We start from the raw sequence: 19,268 nt of genomic DNA on the forward strand, positions 1-19,268 counted from the left end.
CAGTCATTCTGAGAAAGTTTCTCTCTTATCTATTGTACTGAAAATTATTCTGAGTTAAGGGAATAAACAGCACAGATGAATCCATAGCTCTGAAGCCTGTCAAGTGGCCATAGCACAGACTGGAAAAAAAAAAATATAGCTGAGAGCTGGTATGACCTGGTGTATGGTCAATAAGTACACAGATGTTATAAAGTATTGAATGATCAATAAGTATACAGAGAAGTTAATTAGTAAGATTATCACATTAGAAAAAATAATTAGAGATAAATGGAGAGTGCTCACTGGTGTTGTAGGCTCACAAGAAACTTCATGAGAAGCAATCTCCAGAGAGAGATCCTTCCTCAGTGGCAGTCAGCCTTTAAATGGGGTCTGGGAGAGCTGCAGCCAGGCTCCACCCCTTCTGGTCCCACAGCTGAATTGCCTTCACCTGTGTTCCTACAGCTGACTCAGTGCTCGCCTCAGGTGATCAGTCAGTGGTTCAGGCTGTGATTCAACAGTTCCAATACACCTGGAAATTTGAGTTTTATGACATTTGGTCATTTCCACTTTGCTGATGATTGTTGACAAGTGCAGTAATGTGTGTGGCATGGCAAATCAAGATGAAACCCTTTGTGGTTACTCTTCATGCCTTGTTGCTGTGAAGAAGTTATAGCCAGCATAGGTTATAAAAAGAAGGGCTTGTTGACTAAGAAACTCCATAAGAGAAAGTGGAATCAGAGGAAATAAGTTTTTTCATGTAAGAACTGTTAACGTGGGAAGGTAAGATGGTTGTATGAATTAGTGCAGATTAGTCCTGCTGATTCAAGCTTATTCCTGCAAAACACATGTATCATTGTGAAATGCTTACTTATTATGAATACTTTACTTATTATAAAGTATGTCTTTCACTTCCCTGCTCTACCTTTCCTCTTTTCTTATTTTGCCTGCTTCATGGCTGATAATATCTGACAGAAGAAAGAACTCCAGTAATGATAGGCTTCTTGGCAGATATAACAGTAAGACTGTCAAACTATATCTAGTATGTTAACAGCTGTAGTATCTGCTTTTTCTCTTTATGATTGAATCTAAACCATTCCTGAACATAGGATACGGAGTAAGAAACAGGTAAGTACAAGTAATAAGAAATAGCTATAAGCATAAACTATTTGACATTACACTTGGCAATTTATGGAGAAATGTAGTAAAGCTGGCAAAAAGAATGACTGTAGTAATGAGGTAGATAAATAACCAAAATCCAAGAAAAATTCAACTGCTATGTTAATAAAATGCCTACTTTTAATACTTGCTTTGTTTTTATATGGTGAAATGGAAAACACTGTGTTTCAGACTCGTGTTTTGGTGACACATAACTTAACACTCCTGCCTCATGCTGATCTTATAATAGTAATGGAAGAGGGGAAAATAAGTGAAATGGGCAGCTACCAACAACTTATTTCAAAGAGAGCTAAATTTGTTGAGCTTATTGAAGTCTTCAGTGTAGAGAACAGAAGTGAAAAGACAACCCCAAATGAAGGTGAGAACATTCATTATAGTGTGATGTATTTATTTTGTATTTTTCCTTTTCATTCAAGCTTCCTAAAATATTCCTCTTCCCCTTCCTTGTAACAAACTGAATAATTTCTGGAAAATGTAAAATATTTTCATACATGTTTTGATATAAAATTATTGGTTGAAATTAAAATAGAATTCAGGCTTTAATTCTCTGAGATCAGATGACTTACTCTTTCAATTAAAAGATGTATGATCAAGCTGCCTTAAGCAAATATTTTTGCTATTATATACTGATTAAGTATTTTGCTAGATTACCTGATTCTCTTACGAAGGTTATGTTATTCAGTAAATATCCAGAGGACACTTCAAATTTGTCTTCAAGTGTCAACGACTTATACTGGACACTTCTGATTTCTTTCATCTTAGACTGCTGTAATAAGGTAGAAGGCATAGGAAAATATTATCCATTTGTAGAAGATAAATAATGAAGCTTTTTGTACTCTTAAGAGATACTTCAACCAACAAGTGGACAGCATAAACAAACAACAACTTAATACCTTGAAAAAGCATGTTTACAAACCATTTGTGTGGTTTCATATTCAGTTCTGTACCCTGGTTGTTCAGTATGTGCTCCTCAGGCCTTATACTGGAGCCAGCACTCCCAAATATTTGCTGAGATTTGATGGGGAGGAGGGGGAAGACAGAACAGCAAACTTGCAAGAGGCAGCAGGAAGCAGTCTTGGGCTGACTGTAGAGATGGTGGTGTGAGAAAACATGAACTAGCCATGAAGAGTGAGTAAAGATACTATGTTTAACTGTTGTTAATTCTAAGTTGCTCCTTTCAGACATTCAAGCAAACTACAATGTTGCAATTTTTTTTTTTTAATATGCTTTTTAACTTCATATTGGGTGGGAAATTTCCTTGCTGCCATAGTTCTAGTATTTTACTAAAATCATAGAATTGTTTGAGTTCTAAGAAGTTGAAAGTCATCTAGTCCAGCTCCCCTGGAATGAACAGGGAGGGACACTGACAGCTGCCTCAGGCTGCTCAGAGCCCTGTCCAGCCTAAACCTTGGATGCTTCCAGGGACAGGGCACTTCTCTGGTCAACCTGTTCCAGTGTTTTACTACCATTATTGTGTAAAAAAAAAAAAAAAAAATTATATCCAGTCTAAATCTCCCCTCTTTTAGTTTGAAACACTTCCTCTTGTCCTACCACAACAGACCCTACCAAAGAGTCTGTCCCCTTCTGATAGCCCTCCTTTATATAGTGAAAGGACTCTGTGATTTCTCTGGGGCCTTCTCTTCTCCAGGCTGAACAGCCCCAGCTCTCTGAGCCTGTCCATGTAAGAGAGGTGTTCCATCTCTTGGAACATTTTTGTGGCCTTCCTCTGGATGTGCTCCAACAGATCCATGTCTCTCCTGTCCTCAGGACTCCACATCTGCATGCAAGCGCTCCCAGTGAGGTCTCAGCAGAGCAGAGGGGCAGGATCACTTCCCTTATCCTGCTGGTCTTGCTTCTTCTGATGCAGCCCAGGAAACAGTTGTTTTCAGTTGTTTACAGGATTCATAACTTGAAGTACACCCACCCACTCATCACTGTGTTTCCTTTTTATTTCTAGATCCTTTCACTGTGCCCATCTACTCACTGTGTAATGATTGAAACGATTTTACTATTTTTCGCATTTGCAGTGAGTTCTTCAAATGAAGAGTGCCAACTAGGGAGGAGTCTGCAGCAAAGAGAGTTGTTGAAGCCCAGGCAGTAAGTATTAAAAAACAATAGCCATTGCCCATCTGGTGCAATGCTAGAGCAACCTTAAGTTCTGTAGGCTGTGTCGTTATCCTCTGCTTTGAAAACATAGGTTAAGACTGAATGTCCCATTAGCAGTTGGAGCTTATCTTCTGGTTTAGTTTTGTAGGAAAGAAGTGCATTTGATGTGCTGCATGAGTTCAGGGGGTCTAGTTCATGGGCTGCTTCCCTGTCTAAAGTATGTTGAGTGAGAGTGAAGGGCACTTTCAGCCTTGGCAGGAGTTGGAGTTTCTAGTATATTAAAAGGTTGTTTATGTTGTTTCTTTCATGTTGATTTTTTTTCATTTTCCATTTTTAAAAAAAACTTACGGTCTTTCAAGTAGTGAGATGAGCTCCTTGATGAATTTGTAGTGCACTTTAATGGGATATCGATAGGGGAGGAGATAGAGCTCCACCAAACAAAGAGACAATGCAGGACACTTGAACTTAATCACCTTGGATCAGATGTAGTAGAAACAGTCATAGCAAATAATTAGCCCTATTTTTTGGCTCGGACAAGGCCTGGGATCCAAGTTTCAGTGTACTTGCATGCCTCAAAAAAGAGTGGTATTACATTTCTAGCTGCAGAGTCAGTCAGTGCAGGGCAAGCTGTTTTATCTGTATGTGACAATACAAGAAATGAAAAGTATATACCTAGTGTGGTCCTCTGAAGTTTTTTAAACAAAAAATTAGAACAGCTAACAGCTAGGAGTGGATTGCTTGTAAGAAAGAAAAATTTACAAGATTTCGTAGTATACATTTTTATACTTGAATAAAAATGAATATAATTTAGTGGTTTACAAGGAGATTTGAAAGTGTGTTTCTTACTTTCAGTTCTTCAGGTCAGTGGAAAATACTCAGAAATAATAAAGAAAAAGTTGCCACTGGTGGTGTAAGTATCAGTAATAGAAAAAACTCCAGTATTTGTTGTGGTTTGTGTGTGGTTTTTTTTTTTTTTTTTTTTTTTTTTTTTTTTTTCTTTCCACTTAAGAAAAAATATATTATTTTTGCAATTCACTTTCCTCTTCCTTGTTAGGACTTCCTGGCATTTAATTGCTTCATTTAAAATAAATCTTACAATTTTTTACTCATCTTTAACAATTTACCCTGATATTTTCTATTTATATGATCTCTAGGCTGTGTCTGTTTTGCATATTTCAGAAAGAAGATATTTAAAAGATCTTACTTTGGAAAAAAATCTCTTTGTCTCATCTGTAGGTTTAAATACCTGTGTGCTGGAGCAGAGACTAGAAATCTTGCATGTTATTAGTTTTTCAGTATTGTTTTGTGTTAGAAATGTACTTTATGCAGTCCTCAAAAAAAAGAAAGTATCCCACCTGCTAGGGAGATGGAAAAGAACAAATGAAGTAGAATGTGAAGAAGATCAGAATTTCCTGGGGAAATAAAATAAGAACAGAGATGTGGACGAGAACTGAGTTTCCAGCAAGAGAAGGCAGACATAGGCACGGAACCTGTATTACTGCTGTCACTTCTACCTTCCTGTTGGCCCAAGTTTCTCCCTGATAACTTCATTTACAGGGATGATGGAAACTCTATCCTGCTATGCCAAGTTCCCTTGGCATAGCAGTATTAAAGTTTCTGACTACAGTGATGAACAGGAGTAATATTTGCTTTAAATAAACTGCACGCTGAGGTTTTTTGTTTGTTTGTTTCCTGTTTTGTTTTTGGTAGCAGTGGTGGTGTATTTTTTGATTGCTTATCTGTTTAATAATCTGCGTATCTAAGATTATTGAAGTCTGTTCCTGCAAAGTGTCACAAGCAAGGTTGTCTAGGATACATATGATCTAAAAACAGAATGTAGTCGATGGTGAAACCTTTTAGCACTATGATTTTATATACCTTAGATAGCAGATTTAAGAAATAAAGAAATTCTGTGGATTTATTGTGAATTTAATATATTTGGTTTCCATTGTATAATATCTATTTGTTTTCAACAATGATACTGTTTTTATGAGTAATTCTTATTGTTATTATTATTATTAACAATTATTTTTATAATTCAGATGAAAATGTCAGTTGTTTTAAAATACCTTCAAGCCTTTGACTGGCAATGGATGTGGCTGACCGTGGCTGCTTATTTAGGACAAAGTGCACTAGCTATTGGGCAAAATCTGTGGCTTAGCACCTGGACTGCAGAGACAGCAAAAATGAGTGATTTCACAGAATGGCAACAGTCACGAAATTACAAACTTGGTATTTATGGGCTTTTGGGATTCTTACAAGGTAAGCATGAGCATTTATGACTGGTTTCCTACCATTTGCCGACTTTGATCTACTGAAATTTTTATTACTAGAGAAATAATACAAGTTGTTCCATAAACAGATTTGTGTGCGTTATGATGCAGTTGTTTAACCTGGGAGAGGAGCTGTAGAATAGATATACAGCAGTGTAGAAAACGCTTTTTAACTTTTATACTTCTGAGTTCTAGAACATCTAACTTCATTTGGTTACATTCAGGTATGTTAGCATGTTAGGGAGGGAAGTGTGCTAGCTTGAGACTTAATTGCAGGGAGGACATGCTTACAAAGTAGTAAAATTTATCAACAAAATGCCAATACAAAAACTTGTTAAAACCAAGGTATGAAGTTAAATCCTCTCCCTCCCCTACCATTCAGACTGTCTTCTACTTCATCTGTTCCCAAGGTCTGCTTGTTTGCTGCGGTGCCTACGTGCTCACCCAGGGTTCCCTTGCTGCTTCTAGGACATTACATCATCAGCTGTTGGACAGTGTATTGCACCTTCCTCTTCAGCATTTTGAAACAAACCCAGTAGGTCAGATCCTCAATAGATTCACGAAGGTAAATGGAAAACTCATGAGTATTTTCTCTTTTAAGAAAATGAAGCTTGAGTGGCTACAGATTTAATCCTGTTTAGTACTATAGAAAAATAAAAGATATCAAAGTAAATGAACACAATATCTAATGATTGAAAGCTGCTTCACTGCGTAAGAACTTACAGAAAGGTTTGTAGCTACTTTCATGTGAGATTCCCAAAATATATTATTGACAAAAGCTGTATAGACCCTATTTATGATCATTAGGATGCCATTTGTCAAACTTTACTCCCACAGTACAGTGAGTTTACTAGACCTAAATCTAATCCACTTTTTCTAATAAGTAGCTCTGTGATCTTCATTTGCGTATCAGAATCAGATGTCGTTGCCAAAACCAATGAATACGTTCTCTATGAATTCACAGTCTCTAGTATATATAGACTTACAGTGAATGTTATTTTCTGGTGTTTTTTGCTTGGTTTTTGGAGTACTTTGACTATTGGGAGTTCTTATTATACAGACAAATGTTATTTACTATGATTTTAATACTTCCTGGACTTGTCAAAAATAGCTTGTTCAGACTGTTGCGATGCATAGCAAATTAATCCAAATGCAGTAAATGGTGAGGGTTGTGTATTTTATAATAGAGCTGATCCTATCTGTGTAATACACTAAGAAGTCAGTTGATAACGGGTTTCATTAAAGCCTCTGTTTTTTAATAGCATTAGATTATAAACAAGATTTGAAACTGTGTTACTGTGTACAGTAGGAGATTATTTCAGTACATTTCAGAGTTATTAACTGGCTTACGTAGAAGAGCCTGTTCTCTGACATACTGTGAGTATTCTAAAAGACACTGGATCTACTTCACCTTCAGAAAAATAATATTCATATATGAACATATTTCATTAGGATGTAATCAGGTGGGGGGCATTCCTACTAACTTACATTGAGGGTGTTATAGTTTGATGTAGTTGCAAAATTTACTCAAAAGTCTTGATTTTTTTTTTTTTTTTTTTTTTTTTCTGTGCATTGTTACAGGACTTGTTTATAGTGGACATACGTTTTCATTACTACTTACGAAGTTGGCTGAACTGTACACTAGATGTTATTGGAACCATTCTAGTTATCACGTTTTCCTCACCACTGTTCATAGTGGTAGTTATTCCTCTGGGATACTTGTATTTTATTGTCCAGGTAAGTTCATTATAATGTTTTCTAGTTGTATGTACAGAGGATTTAAAAAAAAAAAAACAAAAAAAACCAAAAAAAAACAAAAAAAAAAAACCCCCAAAAAAACCAATGTTACAGACTTAAATTCATATAGTGGGGGGGGGGGCCCAATCTACAGAATGCATCTAAATTTACTTGCACAAAAAAAATCTTCCAACTTCTTTGGGAATTAGAACAGTCCTTGAATATATCCTGTAGTGCTTAGGAACTTTTAACAATTTGTATTTTTCTCCTTACGTTTTCTTTTCTTAGACGGATACAAGATTGATGTAAAAATAGGCTGATGCCTTGTTACCTTTGCTGGTTTTTTTTTTTTTTTTTTTTGGCTAAAGTGTCAGTTATGCTATGGAGAAACTGAAAGTTAATGTTTCAGAAAGACTAACAGTTGCATTTCTATTTCTTGAGGCTCAAAGTACATGTGTAATTAAGACCTTCAGTGTTCTTAAAATAAGAATGTATATGAAGGAAAAGAGGGCCTGGATTCAGTCTCTATTAAGGAATGTAAATGCAGGCATTACTACATTAAAGAAGCAAAAGACAATTTTCATGTGAATGAGAAACAGCATTCTGTTTTTCAAGTTTACATGTAAATTTTAGTTGGTTGCTATGTGCCTCTTGTAGCATAGCACATTTGTTAGATAATTTGGGAATGATTTGCTTTTAATTCAACCTTCCCAGTAATACGTATAACATTTTTCAGCATTAAAATGTTGGTGTAATTTTTTTTCCAACTTCTTCATATGCAACACTTACAGGAATTATTTAACAGCTTTGTTCCAGAATTGGAAAAAAAATATATAAAATATTAAATAATTTTAAATAATGTAAAGGAAACTGTAACAAGTTGTCTGTTATTTTTCCTGTACTGTTTGATTAGCGATACTACATCGCAAGCTCACGACAGATTCGACGGCTAGCAGGAGCATCACATTCTCCTGTCATCTCCCACTTCACGGAGACTATCCTAGGAGGGTCAACAATCCGAGCATTTGGCCACCAGGAGAGATTCATTAGAAAAAATAATGATGTTGTATATGAGAACTTAGTTTATTTCTACAACAATGTCATCTCAAACAGGTACTTTATAGCATCTCTGAGACCTTTGCCTGTAGAATTCTACAAGGATTTTGTTTCCTTCAGTCAGAGCAAAGCTACTTGAGAAACAGGATAAGAACAGTTTATCTAGTGTTCTCTGTAATGAGTGCACAGATGCCTGAGCACTAGGATGATTTCTTTGTGTACCAGAAACTAGTAGGTTAATAGAAAGTATGCATGTGCTGTTTAGGATGAGAATACCAACAACGAAAGTATACAGATGGATTATAAACATGGACTATATACTGTATTGCAATTAATGCTTCCTCTAACAAGCTTATAAATGAATTACAAATGAATTTTATATTGTAGTAGTTCTGTAGTAGTAACCTGGCTTATACCTACAGTCCTGAGAATGGAATCTCAGGTTTAAGGGAATAAGAGCATTTCTCCTCCCCCATTTGTGATTCAGTTTAGCTACAGATAGAGATTAGCATGAAGAAGATTTTAAATTGTAGTTTTCAGTCATATACTTGAATTTTATCTGGATAGGAGGTGTTGAAAAGCCATATGAGTAGTGAAGAGAGCATTAGTCATTTGTGGAGAGACTGCATTTTGTTCTTAACTGTGCTGCTTGTTTTAGACAACACATTCCCTCCGCAGACCATCTGTGAAATTGAATGCTGGTACATACCTTCTCTGAAAGGAAAGTTGAGACACAGCTCTAAAAGAGCCACTATATTAGCAGTATGTTCACTGCACTCAAAGAAGAAAATCTGTGGTAATTCACTTTATTTGACTTGTTTACTGCAGGTGGCTATCTGTCAGGCTTGAATTTCTAGGGAATTTAATGGTGTTCTTTGCTGCACTGTTTGTAGTACTGGCTGGAAATACAGTGAGTTCTTCTACAGTGGGTTTATCAATATCATACGCTCTAAATGTAAGTCATGGAATTTTTTTTTTTGCTGCTATCGCATTCCCTATGAAAAGGGAGGAATAGGTACAGTGAAGTTGAGTAGATAATGTATACAGTGGGGGTAGTTACTAAATCCTAAAACAAGGAAAACTTTGTTCTGTAAGTTCCTTTAATTCTGGGAAGCCTCACAGTAATTATTTTTTACCCTGAATTTAGATGAAGTAAGAACTATTAGAATATACTTTAAAATCAAGTTAATCACACTATGTATGGCTTACTTTTAACTATTATGTTAAATCAAGAGTAAGAAACCAGGTCGTATTTGAATATATTTCATATTTGATTTCTTGTTCTTTTTCACTTACTGAATACTATGTGAGGATACTTACTTTTAAAGTTAATTAAAATCATTTACTTTTTGCATTCTGCTTGTGAAAAAAAAATTGAGAGCTATGTTAGCAAAGTGCCCTGTAGTAAGATGAACTGTATTGATAGGTTTCTAATTTAGATAAGTATCACATATAGACTCAGACTAAAGCATCCAGAATTTCTTTTAATATGCGTTGCTTAAGAGCCTAGCAATGTTCCAGATTCTCACCATGGAAAATGCTTCAGAAATAATAGAAACTGGGAAGAGAAACATGCAGGGGGGGAGCCTGGGGAGAAAAAGTAAGAGAGGAAAAAAAGGGAGAAAAAGAAAAAGAATTGCCAATCCTGTTATACCTACATCACCCCCAACTTAGAAGAATTCCATTCCTTACTGTTCTCTCTGAATAACTGTCATTTATATTATGTATTCAGTGATGACAGTGGCAGGTACTGCATGGTGTTCCACCTTCATCTGACATGAAATTCACACCAGTCTTTATTTAGCTACGTAGAAAACAGTCTCAAAACAGTTGAATCATACAAAAACCTCTTTGGGCTCACTTTTTTTCCCCTGTATTTAGAGACAAAATTGTTACTTACTCAATTACACGAAAGTCATACTGATTCTGTCTGCAGAAACATTCCACATGTTTGAAGAATTTGGCAGGCACAACAGATCAGATGATTATCTCCAATATAGATTATTTTGTGTGTGGTGTTAGTGTAGTTTATCTAGGAAGTAGTGTAGTGATATGCCCACAGTATGAGCCACATGTTGTAGCTTCCTTTCACATGTTATACCATTACTGTGTGCTTGTGAAATTATTCAGTTTGGGTAATTTTTGAAATCATTAAGCTATGTTCCAGTACAGTTGAATTGTTACATTCTATAATGCAACTTTCTTATCCAGATAATTCAGAGTCTAAATTTTTGGGTGCGTAAAGCATGTGAAATCGAGACCAACGCGGTTTCAATTGAAAGAGTTTGCGAATATGCAAACATGGATAAAGAGGTGAGCATTCTTTTTGGAATAGTAAATGGATGCTTAATTTGTGTACAAAGAAAGCTCAGGTTGAGTTTCCATGCTTTGTGCAATCAAGAGGAGCATTTTAAGAGTGGCAAACAGGGAAGAGAGGCATTGTTATTCACATGTCTGAGGAGGCATTTATTTCAAAGCTCTTGGCCTTGGTTATTGTGCTTTTCTGAAAGTAGTACCCAGAGAAGTAAAAGACTGTCTCAGAAACAAGTCCCTCTTCTGTGTTTGTTTTTTTTTCTTTTACTCACCCCCATGTTTTTGTTTCTTTATGTTAACATCTTGCTTTTCTTTCATACTCCTTAAAACAAAATGTTTCTCATAGAATGTGTGTTGGAAATACCTGGAAGATTAGACTATGGATAAAATTCAGTTCCTTGCCAGTCAAATAAGGGAACTACTAGCAACTATACAGTTCAGCTTCTTGAATGACTATATAATCTTCTTAAAACAAACAAACAGATAAGTTGGAATGTTGTTGCAAAATGCATCATTTGAAGAAATTTCTCCTTCCCTTATATCACAATGGAATTATCCTAAACTACTGGGAGTTCTAGATGTATATAATTTTCCTTTTTTTTTTTTTTTTTTTTGTGAGTTGGGATTATTTCCTGGTATGTACTAAAATAACAGTGCTTTCAATTCTAGGAACCATGGATTACATCAAAAAGACCACCAGTAGGGTGGCCTGATAGAGGAATAATAGAGTTTGTTAACTACAAAGCTCAGTACAGGAAAGATCTTGGTTTGGCCCTGAATGACATCTCCTTTCAGACACGGAATAAAGAGAAGGTATTGTATATAATAAGAAATAAGTCAGATGTATAGACTTCTGTTTTTGGACTTTTTATTTCAAAAATATCTCATATGAAGAGACTCCAATACTAAATATACCAAGATTATGTTGAACAGAAAATAAGTGATTAAGGTATTAAAGAAAAAACAAATGAAAAAAGGAAAAGTATTTTCTCCTACTCTGTAAAAGTTCTTATCCCTTTCAGAAGTGGAGGTAACGTTTTACTTCCCACCCTTCCCCACATACTATCACAGGCAAGTATCTCCTTGAATCTGAGATAAAGCTTTATTTAACTTTAGGGGGGGAAAAAAAAAGCATAGGGAAAAATATTAAAGTTAAAATACTTGTAGCGTTTATGCTAATTATTTTAATGTTATTTGTTATAAAGATTACGTTGAAACTGTTCTAGATTTTTCAACCAAATAGGACACTTCTGAGATCCAAATTTGAAATAAAACCTCTTTCTACTGTGCTGAATATTTCTATTGAAAACTATATTAAAATCATATATATATGATTGGAGTTAAGCAGCTTTGGGTTTGGGATCAAGGAACACTGAACAGGACCTCGTTTTGAGTAGTTCAACTGAGGAGTGCTAGACAAAAGGAAGGCTTAAGTAAAGGCTTCCCACTGAATGAGGCATAGGCTGGAGGCAGAGCTGTAATTGTAAGCATGTCAAGAGTGAGTTTTAAACGATTTTATCTACCTATAATGTTGGTGAAATAAACTGAAGATCTGAACTGCAAGTTAAAACTGAATTTATTAGTCACTTTATATGTACAGCACTCAGCATAGAAAGTCGTAGTCTTTACCAGAAAACTTTCTATTTCAGGTTGGAATTGTAGGGAGAACTGGAGCTGGTAAATCAACACTCACAAATTGCTTATTTAGAGTTCTGGAGGGATCTGGAGGCAAAATAGTTATAGATGGAGTTGATATATCAACTATTGGACTCCATGACCTGCGTGGAAATCTTAACATTATTCCACAGGTGAGATGTTTTTGAGATGACTTTTTGGTGTGTGTGTGTGTGTGTGTGTGTGCGCGCGCGCGCGCGCGCTTGTAACACAAAACATTTAAGCTTTGTGGAGTATTTTTTTTTTTTTTTTTTATTTTTTTACTTTAGATTTTTTTTTTTTTTTTTGAGAAACTACAAGCCAGAAGTCTATAGACTGCCAAAAGACAGAGGCATAAAACTCCAATAGAATGTTACTGCTTTGCATACAGGTTCTGTAATGGCATGTCAGGTTTTATAGCCAAATTTTTACTAGTCTTAGCTTTTCAACTGAACACTAATCTTTAGTAATGCTTGCTTAGTGCTCTCTTGAAAAAATGTCATGATTATTGCATGTTGGCATTTATGTGGAAGAAACCTCAAAACAGGTCAGACCAAAAGAGTGACATTAGGTTTTATTGTGCCAGATCTAGTTTAACAATCTTAGCCAGAATATCTGATATCTGTGTTCTCCAGGATCTGTAAGTCTATGCATGCTGTGTTCAAGACTTAACTGCATCACTAATTCATAGGGAATTAAATAACATGCAGTCATGAATCATGTATGAAAGTAATGCCTCCTGTCCATTTCCATGGAAATGACAACAGATCCAAAATTATTTATTTCATTTTCCTATGCTAATGAAATGTTGTGTACTCTTTAAGTCTGCTATTATTTTAGGATCCCATCTTGTTTTCTGGGACACTGCAGTCAAACTTGGATCCACTTGGAAAACACTCTGATCATGAACTGTGGGAGGCACTGGAACTATGTGACTTGAAGAGTTTTGTCCAGTCACTTCCAAAAAAGCTCCTTCATGAGATTTCAGAAGGTGGTGAAAATCTCAGGTATATAAATAGCAAGTGCTATTGTAGTAATTTTCTGATACTGTAAAACTATATTTTCTTTCCACATAACTTATTACAGAAATTGTCAATATAAAAATTACCCTTCTCCACTCTGAATAGAATTATTGGTAGTAGGTTTCTTCACGGTTTTTTTTGAGCTCGTAACTATATGAAGTCCTGTAGTGTATGTTGTATGGGAAACAAAGGAAGTGGAGTAGTTTCAGCTCAAGTGTATAAATGAATGGGGGCTTCGTATACCACCAAATTAGATCTGGAAGAAAAATGCTTGTTTACTCACTTATTTAAAAAAAAAAAAAAAAAAAGGCAAAACAACAGTGAACTTTTTTTGCTCTGTGTAGTTAGGCAAAGCAACTCATCTTTAATTTGTAGAATGTTGCCCCATAGAAATGTAGGGAGAGTGACACTTAAAATGTAAGGACTCATGCAAATAGTGAAGCTTTCAGCAGCAAAGAGACAAGTAGTAATTTAAATGGAGCATATTGAAAAATAACTTGAGTTTTTTAGGACAGATTATTTTCAGAAATATCTGCAAGGCATTCACCAGAGGTAACATACAGGAATATCCAGACTTTTATCTTGAACGTTATTATATTCAGTCTGGCTTATTCAGATTCCCCATAATAATATAAATACCGAAGTTGAGGGCAAGGCTAGGTTTAAAAGTCACTCCATATTTACTGTTGGTACACAGTTTGGGAAGGAATAAGGACTTTCAAAATTAGGTGGATATATTTTTTTCAGAGTTTTGAGAAGTATAAAATGTTGTTGAAGAAGTTGGAATAGATAGACTCCATACTAGTCCCAGCTTTATGTCAACAACATCTGTTCCAGTGTCTAGGTCTAAGTAGTGAAGAAACAAGATCATTCCGCCCTTCCTCGAAGTGCCTAACCTGACCTTCTTGATGTATTTTTAACAGTGTTGGCCAGAGACAGCTGGTCTGTCTGGCCCGTGTTTTGCTACGAAAGAAAAAAGTCCTAGTTCTTGATGAAGCAACAGCTTCCGTTGACATGGAAACTGATAACGTGGTGCAGTCCACCATCAAAAGAGAGTTTTACAACTGCACAATATTAACAATAGCCCACAGATTACATACAGTCATGGATTCAGAAAGGTAAGTTAAGTTTTGATATGCCATTTAAAAATTAATGGCTTCTTGTAGATGCATGAGTTTGCAGACCTATGATATTTACTCTAATTTCTTCCTTAGTTGCTTTGTATCTGTACAACCCAGTGTATCACAGAAGACTTGGGTATCAGTCTTAATTAAAGGTTGATAACCTTGTGTTCTGTTTCCATGTTCTAATTACGTTTTTTTCCTGCTTGGTTGCACTGGTATTAGCTACTGTTATGAACACTTAATTTTCTAGAACAAAGGGACACACTGCAGAATTTTTACCAGCTGAAAAAAACATTCCATTTCCAAAAGGCTTTATTAGTATGGGTATAACTAGTTTTAGAAAGCAATGATAGATCTTCTAAGTAAGATTTCCAGTTAGTAGGTATCCGTAGAAGGAATGGAAAACATGATTTTTGTGGGGTTTTTTTTTTTTTTTTTTTTTTTTTTTACCTCCTGTAATCTTTATGCTTTTGTGTTGTAGAGTGCTTGTTCTGGATGCAGGAAGGATTCTAGAGTATGATACACCACATAATTTGTTACAACGAAAAGGTGCCTTCTCTAAAATGGTTGCAGAGGCGGGTATAAAAAGATAAAGAAAACTAATGAATAAATTCTTATGAAGATGAGAATTCCTTGAACCGATACACTCTCCGAAGATATGCAGCATTCCTGATGTTACGAACTTCCTTGAAAGTTCCTGACAACACTGCTGTTTACTATGGCTACAGTCCATACATAATGATCAGGTTTCTTAAATCAACTTCCTGTTTTTATACAAATCACTGATTTTTATTATATTGGTACTGGACCAACACAATGAAGGAATGATTTTCATGATATATTTTAAATTTTTAAATATTGCACTAGTGAAGATGAATGCCCAGGGCCCCATTCAGCCTGGACTTGAACACCTCCAGGAACGAGGCATCCACAGCCTGTGGATCCACTTCCCCCTGATATCCAACCTAAATCTTCCCTCCCTCAACTTGAAATCATTTCCCCTTGTTCTGCAGTTATCTACCCTTTCGAAGAGTTGACTCCCTGTTCTATAGTCTCCCTATAGGCACTAAAAGGCTGCAATGAGGTCACTCTGTAGTTCTTTTCTCCAGGCTGATCAAGCCCAGCTTCCTCAGCCTGTCTTTGTAGGGGAGATGCTCCCAGTCCCTGATCACCTTTGTGGCCCTTCTCTGGACCCTCTCCAACAGTTCTTTTCTTGTATTGTTTTTACAAAATCACATTGTGAAAGAATACTACAAAATAGGTACAGCTATTTGCTAGCAGATTTTAATGCAAAACTCTACTATTTAGAGCTACTCAAAAGAATATGTGTATTATTGAAAGTTTCAGTTAAACATTCCTGTGCTGCTTAAGCCATCTAAATATTGCCATTTTTACTACACATCCTTAAACTCTTCAAGACTAGCTGTGGTTGGAATGAGTTATATGGGTTATATGAGGATAAGAACTGAAGACTAGTGAGAAGCACTGTAAACATGCTCAAGTGACCTTGCAGCATGGAGGGAAAAATATATTGTACCTGTTGTTTATTCTGTGTATTTGACAAGTAGAACATCTGTATATAGACTGGGAAGCACCTGTTGAATAACTTGAGCCCCCTGCCTTCACAGAGAAGATCAGACCACAATGAAGGTCATGGCATAGTGGTAAACAACATCTGCAGAAACCCTTGATCAGCAGGGGAAAACAACAGGTTCCAATGGCATGGACTGAGGTTTGCAATGCCTGCAGCTGCACTTGCGAGCCTCTACCCAGGTGCTGCTTTGTGAATCCCTTGCTTGGTGAAGTAACAAAAATATTTTTTCTTTGTATTTCAGCAGTGAGTCTGTGGTTGTTTCTGCTGCCTGTGTGGACTTGACATATTGGGTGTAGTTGATAGGATCACGGAACTGCCAGAGATGACTTTCCACATTTTGGAATGGCCCAGCACTGAGCACTGGTGCTGTGTGGCTACTTTCCTGGCTACCACAACTCTGATGGAACCATGGCCTGAAACAGATGTCAAGGTAGTGGATACCCCAGATGATTGAGACAGCTGTGTATGGATTACCATGAAGATTAGGATGGCTGTTTGTTGCCAGTCTTAGAGCTCATTGACTGTGAAGTTGTTGCATTATGGAGTAAAATGAGAGAGTGGGAAAGGGTAGTCAAGACGTTATAAGATGTGATGGCCATCATACAAGAACTAATTACTACTGAAGCAGAGCACTGCTGTGGGCTGCAAGGCATTGCAGAAGGTACAGGTATAGAAAATGGTTTTGAGTTCCATGGAACCTTCATGGGATCCCAAAGAACAGTATAGAAGTTTCTGAGTGAGTCCTTGGATTCTGAGATTGAGTCTGAGTCAGAATTAAATCAGGGTGTGGTAGTAGCACAGCAGATGCTTTGGCAGCAAATGTCAAAACAGCAGAAATTAAAGTTTGGCAGGTCCCCTACACTACTGTTACTGTAGCCTCTTACCATGAGGGAGAGCAATGATCCCATGTTCTTTTAGCTATCAGGTGGTGATCTGGAGGAATTTTAAAAGCGTTAGCTCTAGTAGGCACTGGAGACGAAAATTCTGTATCATGTAGCAGTGTTAATGATAAAGAAACCACACAGATCCATGATCTAGAAGCAAATCCAATCCCTGCCCTACAAAATGAGATTGCCTTAACAATAGTAAATACTATACTATTTACCACAACAGTGTTAATTGCCCCAATTATCTTTGGGGTATCAGTGCATTGGCAGGATGGACAGTTGAAACATTAAACAATTACTTCTGCTTTGGGTCTTTGCAAGTGGGATATATTATGTATCATTTGATCTGTATATATTTTGCATGGGTTCCCAAAGGATCCTACTGTGCTGCCCATGACTGCCAAGGTGGTGACCGTAAAACAATATTACATCTTGGGGAGAAGAGGAAGTTACTCAAACCATCCAGACACTTCAAGTGGGAATAGTTAAAGAAGCCACAACTTCTTGTAATAATCCTCTTTGACTTGTTCAGAAGTCGGACAGTACTTAGGGAATGGCTGTAGATCATAGAGAATCAAATAGTCACCCAACACTTGCAGTTATGGTATTAGACGTAGTTACTCTCGTAGAAAAAATTAACAAAAATGTACAATGCTGAAAGGTGATAACAGATCTTGCTAATGCTTTCTTTTGAACAGTGATTGGTTCATAAAGCTAAGGCCGGTTTGCCTTTATCAGGCAAGAAAAGCAATATACTTTTCAAGAACTATCTCAGGGACATAAAAAGTTTCTCCATTTGCCACCAATGATAGTGGCTAATGTTCGGTTGTTTATCTTTCTATTGATTATCTGTTATTACAGAAATTTAAGTAGCTGCTGAAAGGCTGAAACTGCATTTGCAGGACTAAGGCTGGGCAATTAATCCAACCAAAATACAGGAAGCTACTCTTTATTTTATTTCAGGTATCTATCTTTGATGAATACATGTCTTACCTAGGAGCCGTAGTATTGGAATAATAGTATTGGTGTCATGAACCAACGTCAAATTGAAGTTCATTCTGAAAAAGCACAGGCTGTAGCACTTCAGTTTGTGTGAATCTCAAAGTTACCGAACCCAGAATAATATCTCCTTCAATAATACATATTCTGTTATACCAACTCCTTCCGCTGATGACATTTCCTATTTTCCTCCCGTATTACAGGCTGGCTCATTATGCTTCATAATCTTGTACTACAAGCATATACCCTAGATATATTTCTGCAAGATCAATATGTAAATACTCAAGTTTGGTTAGCCTCTATTCTTATTCTTTCAGGTAGCAAATACAGAACACCTGACACAGGCTCCCATGAAATATTTACACTGGGCATTGAAAGTAATTGCTGGAATTATTTTTTTAATAATAATTGGAAATAATGGCTGTATGCCAAAGAACCTTACAACATCAATTTGCAGTGGTCTGCCACCCACTTCAACAACATAAAATGCTGTTCTGAGTTTGGAGGCATGCATGGGTCCAACATTACTGATGGAGTAGCTAGCACAGAGGGTGACAGCATCTCTAGGACTTAATACATCAAGTGAAACAATCTACCAGTGGTGCCTGGTGAGCTGAGCAGTTCAATGCCTTCAATGAGACATTTAATTCAAAACAGTATTGTAGGGATATATTTATTCCTTTCCCTATATGTTACACACCTCTGTAAATTACTCTCTCCCCTAGTGCCACCCCTAGCAGTAGTGGTCTCTCAAACAAAAGGGGTCAAATGGAGGAAGAAATGGATTAAAAGCAGAAGAGTGACCAGGAGGATTGTAAACATGCTCCAGCTGGCAATACACAGTTTGGATAGTAGTCATAAAGAAAAATACATAAATGATATTTATTGTTTTGAGTGTTTGACAAGTAGAACATCTATGTATAGGTAACAGAGGTAGGGGAGCTCTATTAAACATGGTTCACATCCCTGCTTTACTAAGGAGAAGATCAAAACACAGAACTAAACTACACCTCAACAAGCATAAATAGTAGGCTTGTAATTCTTCAGCACGGGCCAAGCATGGACACGGTGCCTGCGTCTCTACCTATGTACTTTGGTCTGAGTGCCTGCTGTAGGGAGCACCAGGCTGGCAATGAAAATACACATACTCTACCTTTTAGCTGTGGGGCTGTGGTGGTTCCTGCTGCCTGCACTGCTAGCTCACACATCAATGCAAGCAAAGTTTGCAGTTTTAGGAAGAGGGTGAGAAACAACATCTCTTCCCCTCTTCTTGTCCCCCACCTGAGGGCAGCAGTGGCTTCCCTGTAGAGCAGAAACTACCATACTAACATTTCAAATGGGGAAAGAAG

At 36.6% G+C, this 19,268-nt stretch overlaps 1 protein-coding gene across 4 annotated transcripts in view; it reads left to right on the forward strand.

Annotated features, from left to right (window-relative positions):
- The window catches only part of LOC122155570 (multidrug resistance-associated protein 1-like), a 32,899-nt gene extending 17,565 nt beyond the window's left edge, over positions 1–15,334 (forward strand). For 3 of the 4 annotated variants that reach the window (XM_042809528.1, XM_042809525.1, XM_042809526.1), the window contains 14 exons: positions 1,327–1,513; positions 3,183–3,252; positions 4,114–4,171; positions 5,304–5,523; positions 5,945–6,099; positions 7,116–7,271; positions 8,185–8,384; positions 9,156–9,282; positions 10,539–10,640; positions 11,310–11,453; positions 12,290–12,448; positions 13,134–13,300; positions 14,239–14,433; positions 14,921–15,334. In XM_042809528.1, the coding sequence (XP_042665462.1) occupies positions 1,327–1,513; positions 3,183–3,252; positions 4,114–4,171; positions 5,304–5,523; positions 5,945–6,099; positions 7,116–7,271; positions 8,185–8,384; positions 9,156–9,282; positions 10,539–10,640; positions 11,310–11,453; positions 12,290–12,448; positions 13,134–13,300; positions 14,239–14,433; positions 14,921–15,032 (2,052 nt within the window). In that variant the 3' untranslated portion in view covers positions 15,033–15,334. Of the gene's footprint in view, positions 1–1,326; positions 1,514–3,182; positions 3,253–4,113; positions 4,172–5,303; positions 5,524–5,944; positions 6,100–7,115; positions 7,272–8,184; positions 8,385–9,155; positions 9,283–10,538; positions 10,641–11,309; positions 11,454–12,289; positions 12,449–13,117; positions 13,301–14,238; positions 14,434–14,920 lie in introns of those variants that run through there. The other variant, XM_042809529.1, reaches the window with a different exon arrangement.
- The last annotated feature ends 3,934 nt before the right edge of the window (positions 15,335–19,268 follow it).

This window comes from Centrocercus urophasianus, unplaced genomic scaffold, assembly GCF_019232065.1.
Source record: "Centrocercus urophasianus isolate 14NV4802_14NV808 unplaced genomic scaffold, USGS_Curo_1.0 seq_12, whole genome shotgun sequence".
Classification (NCBI taxonomy): Eukaryota; Metazoa; Chordata; class Aves; order Galliformes; family Phasianidae; genus Centrocercus; species Centrocercus urophasianus.